The 16,548-nt window shown below is 32.8% G+C and overlaps 1 protein-coding gene across 1 annotated transcript in view; it reads right to left on the bottom strand.

Annotated features, from left to right (window-relative positions):
* The window catches only part of LOC123659016 (division abnormally delayed protein), a 98,671-nt gene that overhangs the window by 19,598 nt on the left and 62,525 nt on the right, over window positions 1-16,548 (bottom strand). The window contains exons 3-5 of the mRNA XM_045594300.1: window positions 9,849-10,195; window positions 9,450-9,661; window positions 6,113-6,281 (exon numbers count right to left, since the gene is read on the bottom strand). Coding sequence (XP_045450256.1) covers window positions 6,113-6,281; window positions 9,450-9,661; window positions 9,849-10,195 — 728 coding nt within the window. The remainder of the gene's footprint in view (window positions 1-6,112; window positions 6,282-9,449; window positions 9,662-9,848; window positions 10,196-16,548) is intronic.

Here is a 16,548-nt window from a genome sequence, read left to right as displayed (position 1 = left end):
ATTTTATTTCTAATTACGTATAAATAATTTCTATAAATAAATACTAATCGTCGAAATTTATTTATGCATATCTATATATCGAACGACTACAAAATTTTGTTAATTTTTCTTTTTTTAATAATGATAATAACAAAAAAAAAAAAAAAACGACAAGAAATCCAGAATTAAGGTTGCAGAAATACAGACAATAAATGTTTTAATTTAACGGACTTTAAACGAAAAATGTGCTTTAGACCACACGACTGAAGTAAAACTTCTTTAGCTCCTACAGTAATAAACGAATTACGAAACGAAGCACAAAGCGTCCGTAAAGAAGTTTAGCTTTAAAAATGTATGGAAAATATTTTTAACGGAAATTATACTTTTGATAATACACGACAATTACATACTGAAAAGTTATAACATATATCAAGTTTAAAATAAATACAATATAAAATGAAAGCAGCTGAATCCACAGGGAAAGAACCTGAACCGAAGCTATTACCATGAAAATTGAAAGTCAACATTTCACCGAGACTTCGAGCCTTTTATAATAAAAGCTTTTCTGAGCTCGTAAAACTGCTTTGTGATATAAAACTCATTTCTATAACCCTGGTTTTATATCACATAGATCTGGTTTTATGTTATGGTATTATTTAATTGAATTATTGAAATGGACCATTTCAGTAAAGTTTGTTGAACACATCACATCCTACTCATAAAGGCATTATATAATGAATTTATTGATAAATATACAGCTGGTTCTTTTTAATAAAACTTAAAAAGACAGTTCAAAACTGAACTTTTATAAGCGCTTGTAACATATTTAACACACTCCCTTTTCTGTGACTCCGAAAGTCCTGATTTTTCTTATATAACAAGAAAAACTTTACATTATTCTTACACTCTTCTTATCTAAGAATAAATACAATCTTTAAAAGAAATTAAGTAAGGATTGTCACTAATATTACATCTGTGCAATAAATACAAGATAATAATAATTGATTTTGACATCTCTACTATTTTACTAATTCCGTTGAATAATCAGAACAGAATGTCCTTCATAGAACTAATAATAAGTAACATTATTGGTACATTTTGCACGTTTAGAAAACAATACGTTTTCTTACAACCAGGTCGGCAAACAAGTTTAAGGGTAGCTTATAGACGCCTGCAACACCAGGAACATCACAGACGCCTTGCCGACCCTATCCTCATCACCCCAGCTCTGGCCACCTTACTCACACAGGAATACAATACTGCTTGAAAGCATTGTTAGTTAGCTGTGATCTTCTGTGAGGTCGAGGTACTTCCCCAGTCGGGCTGCTCTTAATTTTGAGCAGGATATTTCCCGCTGTGCTCTACCTCAGTTAACTGTTACTGAATAAATATCACTATATCAAAACTGAACATTATGAAGTATGCAAATCTGTTTTCAAAGAAAAGAATATAATAGCAGAATTCGGACTAACAGATTACTCATTAAAATAAGTTACTTTATATCTTAGAAATATACGATTATATACAGATACAAAACCGTAGTGTATACCTATAACGGTTTCTATTTTTGCCCAAACCAGTAGCAGCGATAACAAAATGGATGGAAGATGATCGTGGGTCATGTCGCAACGTGTTTAATTTTTATAACTCTATTCTTGGCTATTGTGCATGAATCATAAAAATAGCGTTCCTTTATAGCGTAAACTTGTTGAAGTTGTGCAAAATGCATCAATCTTTGTTTCTTGTTAATTCTACGTGACTAGTGACCGTGACCAGTAAAAGCCATTATATGCTAAATTATATAAACGAAAATAAGACCCCGAAATGCATAGCCTTCGAAATTATATAGCACCAAATTGTTATTGTAAGATTTATAAAAGAAAGAAAAAAATATCTATATATTCAGGAGAAAAATGGCGGTACAAAGTTCGCAGGGTCAACTAGTTATTAACAAAAATTCTTTTGTATGAATGTTGATGAGTGTTATTATAGGAAGTTGTGACGAATAAATGGTGCCCCGGAATTGGTGTCCTTGTTAAATAACATAACCGTAATGACGTGTCAACTGATGGCTGTGTTTTGTCTGCACCGTCGCTAATATGACACCATTGTCTTGGGCATTTGATCTAGGGCATTGTTAGTTCCAATTTTTTATTCATTCGTTATTTGCCAAGTTATGTTCAAAGTTATATTTTTGTTTCAGTATATTCATATTACAAAAATATTTAAGATACCATACATATATTAAGTATATATTTTTTATATTGTTTGTGTAGTGCAAAATACTACACCTATATATCATTTGCTTGTTTAACAAAATAAATTTGTACTTTTAATCTAAAATCACGTATTTCACACTATTAAAGTTGAAAATAATAAATGTCTTTTTGAATCAATGGAAAGGAACACATCTTACTCAATTTTTCATATTTTATTTAATGACTAGCTGTGCCCGCGACTTTGTCCGCGTGGAATTTAACAAAAAAGTTATTGTTCGTTATAAAACTAAAAAATTTCTAAAATAAAGTAGCCTGAGTTACTTCTTATTACATCAGCTATCTGCCAGTGAAAGTCCCGTCAAAATCAGTACAGTCGTTAAGGAGATGAGAGGGAAAAACAGACAGATAAACAAAAATTGTAAAAAAAATGTTATTTTGGTATATGTACCGTGTATAGATCCATATGCATTTAGTAAAAAGCGGTTATTTTAATATTACAAACAGACACATCAATTTTATTTATTTGTATAGAATACTTATAGTCAATTTATATCAATAAAGGTTTTAATAACACTTCTTCAGCAATAATATAACACCATACTATTTTTATTTATTTAACAAAAAATTAAAGTTGAGATGTAAACACGTTTTTCCCTTTTAATTATTATTCTTTTGTCACGTTAGTAACTGAATTATAGGTGAGAAGTTGAAAGCTGCGTCAAACAAGTAGATGATGTAATTCCTCAATGAAATGCTTGTATAAGGAATTAGTATAGAACTAAGGCGACAGAATGGCTACGTAATACCGATATGAATGAACGACTTGAATGACTGAGCGAACAATGAGTAAGTAACATTATTAGAGGTCGTTTCAGTTTGAGACAATATGTCGCTATCGTTCTCCTTTGTAGATGACGAATGTTTCCTTTTGAAATAATTTATTGCCTAAGTTTATATTTAAATTTTGTGTATTTCCGTCGTCTTTGCGTCTGCTGTTTTGAAAATGTGCATTATTGCAATGTTACATGGAAATTTTAAAGTCTAGTAATTGAAGTAGTGGTGAGTAGGATCATAAATATCGCTTCTAAGAAAGCCTGTAAAGATCCACTTTTGCAAAGATTTTGTTTTCCTATAAAGGAGAGAAGATTAGATTCTAAGCTATCCTACTCCACTGCATGTTGACGGATAATTTTGGCTACCAGAAGAAATGAGTGTTTTTATGACCTGATACTGTTAACTTGCACTGGGACATAGGGGAGAGACTCTCCACGATAAACACCCAAACCAGCAATAAATATTAGTACCATGACCATCAGTGCAATAGAATTTTCAGGACTGTACTAGAACAGTAAATTCGAATATATCTTTTTTCTTTGTTTAACCTAAATCAAGAAAAAAAGAGAATGTATTCGTTTGTAACATTGAGATTTTTCGTATTTTGTCAAACATCTATAGAATATTTCGTTATAATGTTCGTCTTTAAAGCCACATTAATTCCGAACAATAGATTATAATACGAATTTTACAACTAGGATTATACCTTCTTTTAAAATCTTCAAGTATGCAGTACGAGTATATGGGCTCGGTCGACCCGCGCCCACGTTGACCCGCCTCGCCTACGACGATTCATGCCATCTTTATGGTCTCATAACATCGCGTAAACTTAATCTAAAGAAAGATTCTAAGTTTTACGACCGCACGATGAACTGTTCTAGCTTATAAAATGGCATTTCTGTACCGATGCGCTTTATTGTCTGACAATACAATCGATGATCGTGACATAGAAACGTTGGAATGCGATAAAGTAGTCGGTAGAGCTATCTTTATTCGTGTGTATTCTAAAAACGGTTGACAACTTTATAGCATCTACAGTGATAAGCTTACAATAATTTCATTTTAATGCTACCTTTTAATACCCAATAGTTCCCTTTTTTTTCTCTAATAAGGTCCAGTTTAAATTTAATAAATTAAATCCTAAAAGATTCAAACCGAAGGCTTGAGAGTTTCATAGTCACGAATAAGAACACTCGTATGTAGTTCGAGTGGACTTTAAGCGTTAACTTTAAAATAATTGAAATGTTCGGTTGAACGGAATTCTCTTTCTATGTGGCGACCTGCCAAGTTCTGGAAAGGCAACAGTGTGAAACGCTTGATAATTTTACTGCGGACACAGGTCGATGGTGCCACATTTTTGGAGAATGACTTCTATGCAATCGTAACAAGCACCACCACAACTCGTGTCTAGTCGTTGCAATTTCACGCTAAAATAGCGTGCAAAATATGGCACTCCTATTAGTTTCCGTTGGAAAGGTATATCGAGTGAAATTATAGTGAGGATCATATTTTATCGTGAATAAAATTATCTCATTCAACACGAACGAAATATACTTCTAAACATTAATGTACCGAGTTCGGAAAGTTTATTTCTCATTGTTGCAACGTAATTAACAACCGCAAATGAATTTAGTTGAAAACTAAACTTAGTAAGTTGGAATAGCAGTTTGTTACTAAACTACAATTTATAAATTCTAGCAAGAACGTTTAATTAATTGTTTAAATTTGTTTTAAATGTAATCTTTAAAATTAGATACCATTGTAAAGCACTCTACAGAATTACAATTTTTAAATTAAATAAATAAAATATTTAAACTTAATAGTAGAGGCTAATTATCATACAAAAGGATCTAAAATAATAATTTTGATTACGTGGTAAGAGTTTTGTTACTAAAACGTGAGTAACGTAACACTTGGAAACATGTCGAGCATTTGCAAATGTATGTGAGAAGTGGTGCATAAATTAAAAGTTCCAAGTTGTTTCAAGATCCAACGCTGACTCTGACTACACTACAAACGTGTTTTGCGTCTCAACGAGACATTCTGAGAAAAGTTTCGACGACAATTAGCCACTTTCTAGAACAATCATTTAACAAGTAATTCTCTTAAATTTCTACATAAGAAGGGTTTTTCAAAGTGAAGTTATTTCTTGTTGGAATTCTACTCTTTTCTTTAATGATTTGACAATGTTGTGAAACATTTGAAAACGATGCATGTATTTCAAGTCAACGATGCCGAATATTTTATGGTCATTATTTGTAATGAAAATAAGAGTGACAAAAAATTATGGTACTAATTTATTAATAATAGTAAATATTGCTAAATACTTTATCATATTAGATAAAGATATTGGTTCGTAGAAAAACTTTTTTTGTGTTTTATATAGAAATTCAAGGTTAAAATTTATATTAAATTTATTTAGATTAATTTATATGTACCATTTTATTTGATAGCTTGCCGGCACGTAGGTAGTGTCAAGACTTCGTTTTTATAGAAATTTTGAGACTTCTCATTAAAAAACCGCGAAAAGTAGTTTTGACAAGCCTCTCTTGATGTTAACTTTACACTACCTAAAGAATTCTGAAGAGAACGAAATAGATGGAAATCTGAGTCTAGAAATCTCTTTAAAAATATTATTACGTCTTAAGAATCTCAAATAAGTACACGGTCCAATAGATTTCTTTCAGTGAGTTCATGTGGCACCCATATTTTGTTGTATAGCCAATTTTAAAATGTACCGAATTTCTTCATTGGATTCACCCATTTTGGGGGACAACAAATCAAATGAAAAGTGGCTGGAAACTGTTTTTTACTTTTTAAGTCCATTTTTAAAATGTCACTTTTTCATGGAATCAAAACCAGCAAGTTACAAACAATACAACCAAAAAGATTCTATTGCAAGTTTTTAGCAGAAAATAAGAAAATACTTTTTCCTCGACCTATTTATTACGTAAACATTTGTCTTGCTTATATCATATTATGAACAGAGCGTAAAAGAACGAGGTCAGCATTTTACCGAAATAGTTTATAGGCAGAAATTTATTGAATAAAGCAAGTTATGTCATGAATTATTTACTAACCTTTTTCTCCAATATCACGTGGTTTTCTAACGCGTGCATGATGGCTTCTGAAACTCTTGCGTCAAGGGCTCTCAGTGCAGCATCAGCGTCAGCCCTCGCCAGCCGCTCCACACCCTCAACGTAACCGGCCCAAGGTGCGTCCAGTTCAACCACTAATGAACCTATGCACCTATTAACAAATAGCCAAAAAAAAAATCAAACAATGTTTTGTGACGACTTTTGACAAGTTATTTTTATTTAGTACTAAGGAATATTTTAACTTGTAAGTTGCCTCTGGGAAAATCGGTACAGATACAAGGGAAAAAGGTATACCTACTAAACTAGAAAAGTGTACGAGCGATACATATAAAAGGTAAAGGTACCGTCCGAGAACGTCATCTTTATTATTTTATGGAATTGATTGAAAATTTGATCAAAATATTCACAAAAAATTGGTTTGTAAAGACTTTTAACTGCTTTTTTCGTTCGATATATTTTTACATTACTCGGTAAAAATTCTACACAAATATTACACAATACAATATAAAAATAAAACGTAGCTTGCGAAGGCTTTATACCAGGCTTTAAAGATAATCTCACAGTTTTATAAAAATTAGTCTAGCTTTTCCGGGATTAATACTTACGTACCAATTAAGTATAGCGGTAAAATTAAAAAAATGGTATTTACTTAAGTACTTGAAGCTTAAATATATCTTTATTATTTTATGAGTGCTAATTGACACCCGTTAAAATTTTCCACAATTCATTAATGCTGACTTATGAAAATATGAAATGTAAGTCATAATGTAGTAATAATAAAATACAATAACGAAGTTACGTTACGGAACTGCGCAACGGATTTTGATGCGGTTTTCTTTAGTAAATAGAGTGGTTCCAGAGGAAGGTTTATATCTATAATACATGTATAATATAGAAGAGGAATACTGATAGTTCTTGCACCCAGGCGAAGCCGGGGCGGGTCGCGAGTACAAAATATTACACAATTAAGATACAAAATAACGTATATCAAAACCTGATTATTTAAGTAAGTAACAAGCTAAAAACGAACATAATGTTCTTGGGTTATTGTTTTTGATACAAGTGCTCAAGTTAAAGAAAGTCAAAGTAAATAAATATATGTACTAAAAACAAAACAAAAATCATAACAATTATAATGATTTACATGCTTTTACATAAACACACACATACACACACTTCAGCCTAATACAGTCCACTGCTAGACATAGGCCTCGACAAGTTCACGCTAAAAATGGAGTGAACTCATCACATAGTGATCAATAAATATTATGATGAAAACCTTTCAATTAAGAAAAATATAAATAAACGTAAAACATAAATATTGATACTACGAAAAAACGCTTCTGAAATATTTCGTTATGTATATGGATAAGCTGTAAGCAATATTGAAAGTAGGTAAGATGCATTTCCATCTCATTGGAAAATAAGCATCTCGAAAATACGTTCTCGTTTCAATGTTCATGTTTAAACATGTTTTAATACTATTTTATAGTCTTGTGCGAGTAAAAGAGTTCAATTACTTTTTAATTATTATTTTAGTTGATCAGAACTTAAACACTTAAATACTTTATAACTACATCTATACATCTATATCTAAAGAAATAAATAAAATTGAAGTGTCTGTTTGTAATATTAAAATAACTACTTTTTACTAAATGCATATGGATGTATACTCGGTACATATAACAAAATATTTTTTTACAATTTGTGTCCGTCTATCTGTCTGTTTGTTCCGGCTATCTTTGAAACAGCTAGACCGACTTTGACGGGACATTCACAGATATATAGCTGATGTAATAAGGAGTAGCTTAGGCTACTTTTATTTTAGAAATTTATTTATTTTATAATACTGCAAACTGAACAATATAGCTTTTTGTAAAATTCCACGCGGACGAAGTCGCGGGCACAGCTAGTTATAAATATGCATATCAAACGGCTGTTACCTAAAACATTGGCATTACGAATACATATTTAAAAATATATATATAATTATAAAAAAAATAAAACACGAAACATACGCTTAACACTTAACGGTCCCAAGTAGGATATACTTCTGTTTCAGGGTCCGAAATAAAAAAATATTAACAAAAAATAGTTAGTGCTGATTGATTAAAAGCAGCTCTCTCTTTGAATATGTGTTTGTCATTAAAAATATTAAAAAAAAAAAAAAAAAAAAAAACGGAAAAGTGTAGGATTACGATCAGACATAACTCAAGATCTTCCAATCAAATTTTAATCCCGAGTCTGCCGTGGTTTAATGCTTAGATATCGAGAGAATTTTTCTTACCATCAAACGATTTTCCGTCCCAATAATATTGCGATTTTGTATATACTTTTAATAATTGTGTTTGCTAGCAAATAAATAAAAACCGACTTCAATTACAACAACAAGCAATACAACATAATTAGACGGAAAAAAAAGTTAACAAACGCACTAGTCGACAATACGATTTTCGAAAGTTTCCCTCGATTACTCCGGAATTCCATCATCAGATCCTGGCTTCCTTATCATGGTACCGTCCTTCGGATATTTCCTTTCCAACAAAAAAACAATTATCAAAATCGGTTCATAAACGACGAAGTTATCCTCGAACATACATAATATATATATACGGTCGAATTGAGTATCCTCCTCTTTTTTGAAGTCGGTTAAAAACACGTATAAAATTAAACGATAGTACAAGTGCTTTAATAATACAAAAATGAATTCTTTTAAGAAGTTGTTAAATTACTTGTCTCTAAATTTTAGCAATTGATTAAATACAAAATAAATAAATAAATAAATAAATAAATAAATAAATAAAAATAATAAAATAATTGATTTTAGGATTCTGTTAATAAAAAACGATTTCTTTAACTTGCAATACACCGTAGTTTACTTTAAGGAGTACAGATGTTTGTTTTGAACATAGAACAAAATACCCATTGCCCTAAAAGTTGAAACAATGAAAATATCGAAATAACCCTTCTAAAGAACACTCAAAGCTTTAGAACACTTATTCACTAGCTGAGAGCACGCTACTCTTACCAGTTACAGTAACGAATGAACCACTTTCATTCAGTATCTACTATATACTTTTTTTTTCATAAAAAACCTCATCTAAGATTTCCTTACCAGCAATTTTATAAAGTACAATTGGAACAAGCATATGTATTAAGTATATGTATCTTGTCCTTTTACATTTTTCTGTCCTTTAAAATCTTAACCGTACTTGGTGATTAAAACACCAATTTTGAACTTATCCCTCTTAAGTGTCATTCATCAAAAGCAGCATTTTAATTATTTTCAAACGATTTTTTAAGTTTTAAAGGTCCTTACCCTCTAGCGATGTTCAGGCAGTAGTTCCTGCACGGGCTGACATCGTGACCCTTGCAACGAGAACAGCCGCCCAACCGTAGCAGTTTAGCAGAGCACTCTTCGATAGATTTAGAGAGCACTTGCTCGCTCGCTGCAAGCGCGCCCGCCCCCACCGCCAGTACTTGAAGCAGCGCACGTGCCGCTTCCAATGACCGTGACAATGATGCCCCTAGCTGTTTGAATTATATGGATTTCATTAAATATCACCATATATAATTTATTTTTCATATATAAAATTATTTTGAACAGCTTGCTGAATAAGTACCTTAGAAAAGGATTGACTTTGGTAATTTCGTTTGTATCCCTGGTTGGAAAAAAAGGAAAATACTATAATTTTATAAATATGTGTTTTGAATTTACCTGCTGTGGTACTTCTCCAAAAGGTTGAACAGCGTCGTACGCGTCTTTTAGGCAAGCTTCGTATTCTGGGGTGAATTGTTTTGTATCTAATCTGAGCACGTTTTGGTAAGCAACAGGGAACACTTCTTGAAAGAATTTCTTTGAGCTCACTGACATATCTTTAGGAGGTATTGAGCTTAAATCATCTCCACTACTGCCGTCTTCTGTACCTGGCTTTAATAAAGTTCTTATGTCGTCATAAAGGGCACTAAGAGACGCATGGGTTCGCGTTGCGTGACTTCGGTACAACTGCGTAAAAAAAAGTGCTGTTTTGTTCTGCGATTGATAAGAAAGCGCCGTCAAATGCTCTGAGGACAAAAATAAAGTAAAATTAGTACTTGAACAAATAACGAGACGTATTTTAATGTAAACACGAAAATATACACATAATTTAATAACTTAGTCCCAACAAACTTTGTCGCGTTCAACAAACAGAGACTGTTCCTACAGAACTGTGGTTTCAAATAAACCTAATGTAAATAGTCGTTAGGAAACATCCTTTGGTATTTGATTATGCGACACCAGGTGTCCTAGCGTAATACTGTGTTATCTTGTTGGAATGCAGGAGCGGGACTAAGGGATCAACGCCTCGCCACATTCCTACGTCGAGATACAAAATTCATTTCAAACACTTAAAAGGACCTTATCCAGCCCACCGACGAATAGAAAGCCACCTAATTAACCCCACCGGCTTATTCTATTAAATTAAATAGTCTTATATGATCTTCTGCCTTAATGCGTGGCAGATAAAGACTGCGTGAAGGCAGTGGTATTTCAAAACATTTAGAGGGTTTGAAAGCTTTGAAGTCTGTATCTAACGGGTTCTTTGAGAGGGCGCGTTTATGATCATTTTACAGTGAACAATTAAACCCGTGAGATCAAACTCACGAGTGTATGCCACCAACCACGTCAATAAAAAGTTATTAAGATATATCATCCTTGCTGCATATCCATATGTGTATATGTACATTTTTTGTGTATATACAGATACTATGTAGATTTTTTTCATTATTATTTTGAATGTGTTGTGATTAATCTCACCGCTTAGTGATAAAATTCAAATAGTAATCTGGAACAAGACTGCGATAGGCTGAAGTGATGATGGTGATTTTTTTCTAGCGCATTTCTATTACATCTATCCCCAAACCATTGAAACCAAAAGTTGTAGTTAATTAGTTGATGTAAGGACAACTGGTAAAACTGGCCTTCTTGTAACTCAGCGACGAAAACTTCTCAAATTCTCAACAAAAATATTTATAACATGTCCGCATTTCTTTGCCCATGTTTTTATAGTGCTCAGCATTAATCTTAGCACGCATTTCAATCCACGTATTCTCTGTGACACGAGAATAAACTTCTACATTTTGTTTTACGACAGGCGGTTCGATAAATAACAAGTGTCATTCGTCTTTTCATGCGAGACCTCCAGACGCCCTTCGCCGAACGAATTTTGTTTCAATATAAGGGTTTGGCATATAAAACGTGCTGTTTTTAGACATTGTATTACATAAGAGAATGTATCGTCTTATATACGTACAATTGTTACACAGTACAAATTAAATTGTCATGTAAATTCCTCGTTGAAGACAAATCACAGTTCTAATTTACGAGTACGTACCTATATTACCAGCAAAGAGTGTAATTTTTTACTTTTCCTAGACATTTATTATTTATGGTTACATATGTAGATTGCTTAATCATTCATTAGTCATCATTCAGAGTCATTCAAGTATTACATAAGCATCGACAGGTCTTAGGGGGGTCTTTGTTTTGTTAATTTTTGATGATGGTAGTTATGTCAGTAATATTTCTTTATTATTTCCAGTTGCCACACCATTCAATTTAGGCTGACACAATTTCGAGACGGAAGCTGATATGAAGATTCGGTTAGGCTGGGCGGCGTTTGACAGGCTTAGTCGAGTTTCCAATTCGATGACTCCGCAATGCTTGAAGGCAAAGTTCTGCCTGTGTTAACATGTGGAGCGGTGACATGGACACTGACGAAGGGACTGGTCCACAAGTTTAAAGTCGCTCAACATGCAACGGAACTATGCTTGGGGTTTCTCGCAAAGATAGGATCAGAGCTAAAACTATCTTCGAAAGAACGAAAGTAACCGACATAGTCCACAGAATTAGCAAGATGGAAGTAGCAGTGGACTGGTCACTTGTGTTGCAGGACCGAGGATTGCTGGAGCACCTCCTGGAGTGGAGACCGCATCTTGGCAAACGCAGTGTGGGACGCCCACTACGTAAGATTGCCGGTGGTCGCTGGATGAGGATTGCGGAAAACCGTGATGTTTGGTGCGAACTTGGAGAGACCTATGTCCCAGAAGTGGACTGCGATAGGCTGAAGTAGATTTTAATTCAAGCAAATATGGCTGCATAGATACAAGATAAAGAACTATTGGAGTGGCTGCTGGTCGTGCTAAGGAATTTATGTACAAAATACAAACTTCAGACGTACATTCAGATGTAAAATGATTTGAAAAGAATGATATCGATATCCTGAAAGAACATGAAAGTGAACATACACACAATAAAGAACCGAAAACATCTAAAGTCTTCAAAAAATCGGAGTCATAGATTCAAACGCCATGGACAGAGAACAATTAATTTTGATCCATTAAATAGAAAAAAAATTCGTGCGTGCAAAGTACACATGTCAGAAGTGAAACTTCTTTGGCAGACTAATTTTTAAGTTTCGTTTATATTTATACAAATCTAAATCTTTAGATTTCCTTTCCAGCGCCATCGACAAAAACGTTGCCGTTTCACCAAAACGTTGCCGTTTCATCCGTAAAAATTTTACCCTCATGCGCCTAAAGAATCATCATCATCATCATCATTCCAGCCTATTGCAGTCCACTGCTGGACATAGGCCTCCACAAGTTAGCACCGAAAACGGCGCGAACTCATGTGTTATACCTATAGTAACCACGCTAAGCATACGGGTTGGTGACCGCAGGGCTGGCTTTGTCACACCTAAGACCCTGCTGCCCATCTTCGGCCTGTGTGTTTCAAAGCCAGCGGTTAGATAGTTATCCCGCCATCGGTCGGCTTCTTAAGTTTCAAGGTGCGCTTAAAGAAGTTTCACTTCAAAAAAATTATCGTTTATATATTAAAAATCCTATGTTTTACTGACTTTTGCTGAGAAGGTGTAGGAGGGGGTAAAAGATTACTAAAATTCTGCTTACGAATACTTGAATGACGCCGCAGATGAAGTACGAAATGTATAATTTTAAATTTTTCCATCATCTGTTTTTTCCATAAATGCGCTTATCTCCGAAAAATATCTAAATAGCTTTAATTCAATTGCATCATAATTTTAGTCGTGTAAACTAAACGAAGTAATACTTTCCAATATAGACTAGAAAATAAAAATATATTTTGGGTTTCAGTTTGTATCATAAGAGTACCCACTAAAAATAAATTTTAAAATATCTACAGCATACAAAGTAACAGGATCATTAATGTTTTATCTTAAGTATAAATTTGCATACTCTAACATTTTTAATCCGCGCGGGTATTGTAAACAAAAGTGCTTAAAAATAAATCCGAAGTGGTGTTCATAAAACATGGCGTTTGCGTTATAATTTTATTAATGTAATATTTACGAAGGTTGGAAGAAAACGAGATAGGGAGCGTATTTCAAATATTTTAACTTTACGAGCAAAAATATCTTGAAGTTGAATAATTGTACAAAATAATGAAATTTTGGAGACAAACGAGAATTCTTAATCATTTGTCTGCATATATATCAATATTATAAAGAAAAATATTTCATTTTGTTTGTTATGGATAACCTGAAAAAGTACTGGAAATTTTTAGGGATCATATCCAAATTATAAAATCGACACTACCGATAAATACTGCTTATAATACACCATTTCGATTCGTCGTATTTTACAGATATGAGCTTGTCACAAAAAAGTCTATAATAAATAATTAATCGACGACGCATTGGCGCAACGGTTACAGCACTGGTTTGTGAATGTTGCGCTGGTTGGTTCAATCCCAGCACATGGTAAACGTTTGTATTGGCCATGCATTGATTAATTATAACCAAATACACATTTACTTTCATTCTCTCTCAAAAAATAACTGAGTAAAACTTTAGAATATAAAGTACCAAGTGTCCCAGCACGTAGTATGAAATCAAATTATGTCCAGTTGCATTTCAATTTATTACACAGACTGACAGACAAAAATAAAAAATATCCTTCAGCATCCGAATTATGACATAGAATGTCCTCAAACATTTTCAAAATGTCTTCAATGCGCAGAACACACGTCAAGTGTTTCAGATATATTATAAGTGTAGATGTGACAGCGATTATTTTAAAAGATATGTCAACAGTCTGTCTCTACGTTGAATATGAAGAGTTCTTTGATGAATAGTCATGTAAAGGGCTGTATTTTAGCGTAACTTGTCAGTAGCGACACAAAGGTGAAATTACTCTTGCGTCGTAATGAGGCACTGATGGTACTTTGCTTCGTCCCCACACAATACTTGTTCCACGCTCCTACCTTGTTAATAATATTTGTGTTTCTACTTATCGAATAAATCCAGACACTTAAGTGCGCTTGATCCGTTTTCGTACTGGCATAAATATAATTATCATTATATCTTCTGTGTGAAAAAAAATCGGATTTTTTATTGCAATATTTTTAAAATATGTATGGATTTACACTTGAAAATAATTTTGCTGAGAAGCATAGATGATGCTCAAGTTCGCTTGACTTGAAATGCCTATTCAGTATTCTCTTGAAGGTCAACTTATTATTATATCTATATTAATTTTTAATTAAATATTAACTTATATAAGGGGTCATTTATTAATTACGTAAGGTTGATTTTGGCAATTTTTGATCCCGTATCGCGTAAATTCTTATGTAAGATTCCATTTCGTTATTCAAAATAATAAAATGTTGTTAGAAAAGGATGAATTACGCTAAAACTCCCAGTTTATTTTTCAACATATAAGTTATATTTGTTTCTTATTATATTACACACACACACACACACACACACACTTCAGCCTATCAGTCCACTGCTGGACATAGGCCTTCCCAAATATGACGCAAACTCAAGTTTTTTGCCCATAGTCACCACGCAGGGCAGGCGGGTTGGTGACCGCAGGGTTGAATTTATCGCACCGAAACGCTGCTGCCCGTCTTCGGCCTGCGTATTTGAAAGCCAACAGTTGGATGATTATCCCGTCATCGGCCGGCTTTTTAAGTTCCAATGTGATAGTGGAACTATATGTTATCCCTGAGTCGCCTGTTACAACACCCATTGGGAAGTGGGGTGGCTGTACTGCCGTAACCACACAGATATAAAATATTATCAGATAAATATCTAGTCTTTGTAATACCAATTATCAGTAGTTAAAAGTAAGTTTTTAAATAATCTTAAACAAAAATTAGTTACAAAAAATTAATTAAAACAAAACTAAACAGTTAAAAGATCAATTATACATCACGTAAGAAATAGTTTGATCAAAGTAAGTCAGGGTGTGTAGAGATTTTTCCACCCCTCTCCCCCTCTGAACCCTTACGTAATTAATGAATGACCCCTAGGACAAATGAAAGGACAAATTAATCTTACCATTTCATTGCTATATTTCTCATACGAGAGAATGCTTCTACAATAATACTTTCTCAATTTCTTTTTTCTTAAAACCATCAACCGGTATACCCACTGGAATTAGTTGTTACTAATGGTTACTAGTAATTGTTATTACTTAATTAATGATTCAATAATTGTGTTACAATTATTTATTTATTAATATTTTTGGGTGAGCTTAAAAAAATCAGCCACTTAAAGTTATTAAGTAATTGAAATCAAAATTTAGATATTTTATATTATTTTACTACTCTTAAATAAATTATATCTCTAACGTATTACGTTTTATAAATTTATAATTTCAATCTGACAACACATGTACATACTAGAAATAAACTACAAATGATTTATATAAAACGCACATGTGTGAATCGTAAATGCTTGAACCACTACAATTAAAAATCGTAAACAATAGTTGAAGCATTTTATCTACAACTTGAACACTATCAAGCTGATTTATCGGTTGGCGCGAAACAGCGCGAGCGTGGATTTGAAAGGGCTCACCACTTATTTCCTCTTACTCTAACCGAGGGTGAGCTCGTATTGTTCTGTACCTGCTCATTATAGAGGTCGTTGCACTTGCTAATGTTGTGTCGTCAAAGACGAAATGGACCTATTGCTAAATTGTAGCAATTGAAATTGTTTTTCTTTACTTTTCTAAATTATTATTATGTTAGTGTTAACATTACGTTAGCACTATTGTTTTTTATTATGTACAAATTGATCTAGTTGGTAAAAATAATATTTTGAGTTAATAACAATTTCTAAGCAAAAGCTTTTGAAAATCTTTAAACTACTGCTTCATATCAATACTTTTTTATCTAATTTACTTGAGATTATAAAAATACGAAGACACTAAATTGAATTTAAATAACTGATTTTTGGCTGGTAAATAAGTTTTAGTCTTGACAAGTATTTATTAAAATGCCGGCATTAGATATTTCGTATCGTTAAAAATATTTAGCTTTGTAAATAAATTCTTAGTTTAGTTTAATAAATCATCAGCTTAAAACTAAAACAAACATTTCATTATTA

This window comes from Melitaea cinxia, chromosome 2 (assembly GCF_905220565.1).
Source record: "Melitaea cinxia chromosome 2, ilMelCinx1.1, whole genome shotgun sequence".
Taxonomy (NCBI): Eukaryota; Metazoa; Arthropoda; class Insecta; order Lepidoptera; family Nymphalidae; genus Melitaea; species Melitaea cinxia.
The sequence above is the reverse complement of the archived record's forward strand: the minus strand, read 5'-3'. Positions and strand labels throughout refer to the sequence as shown.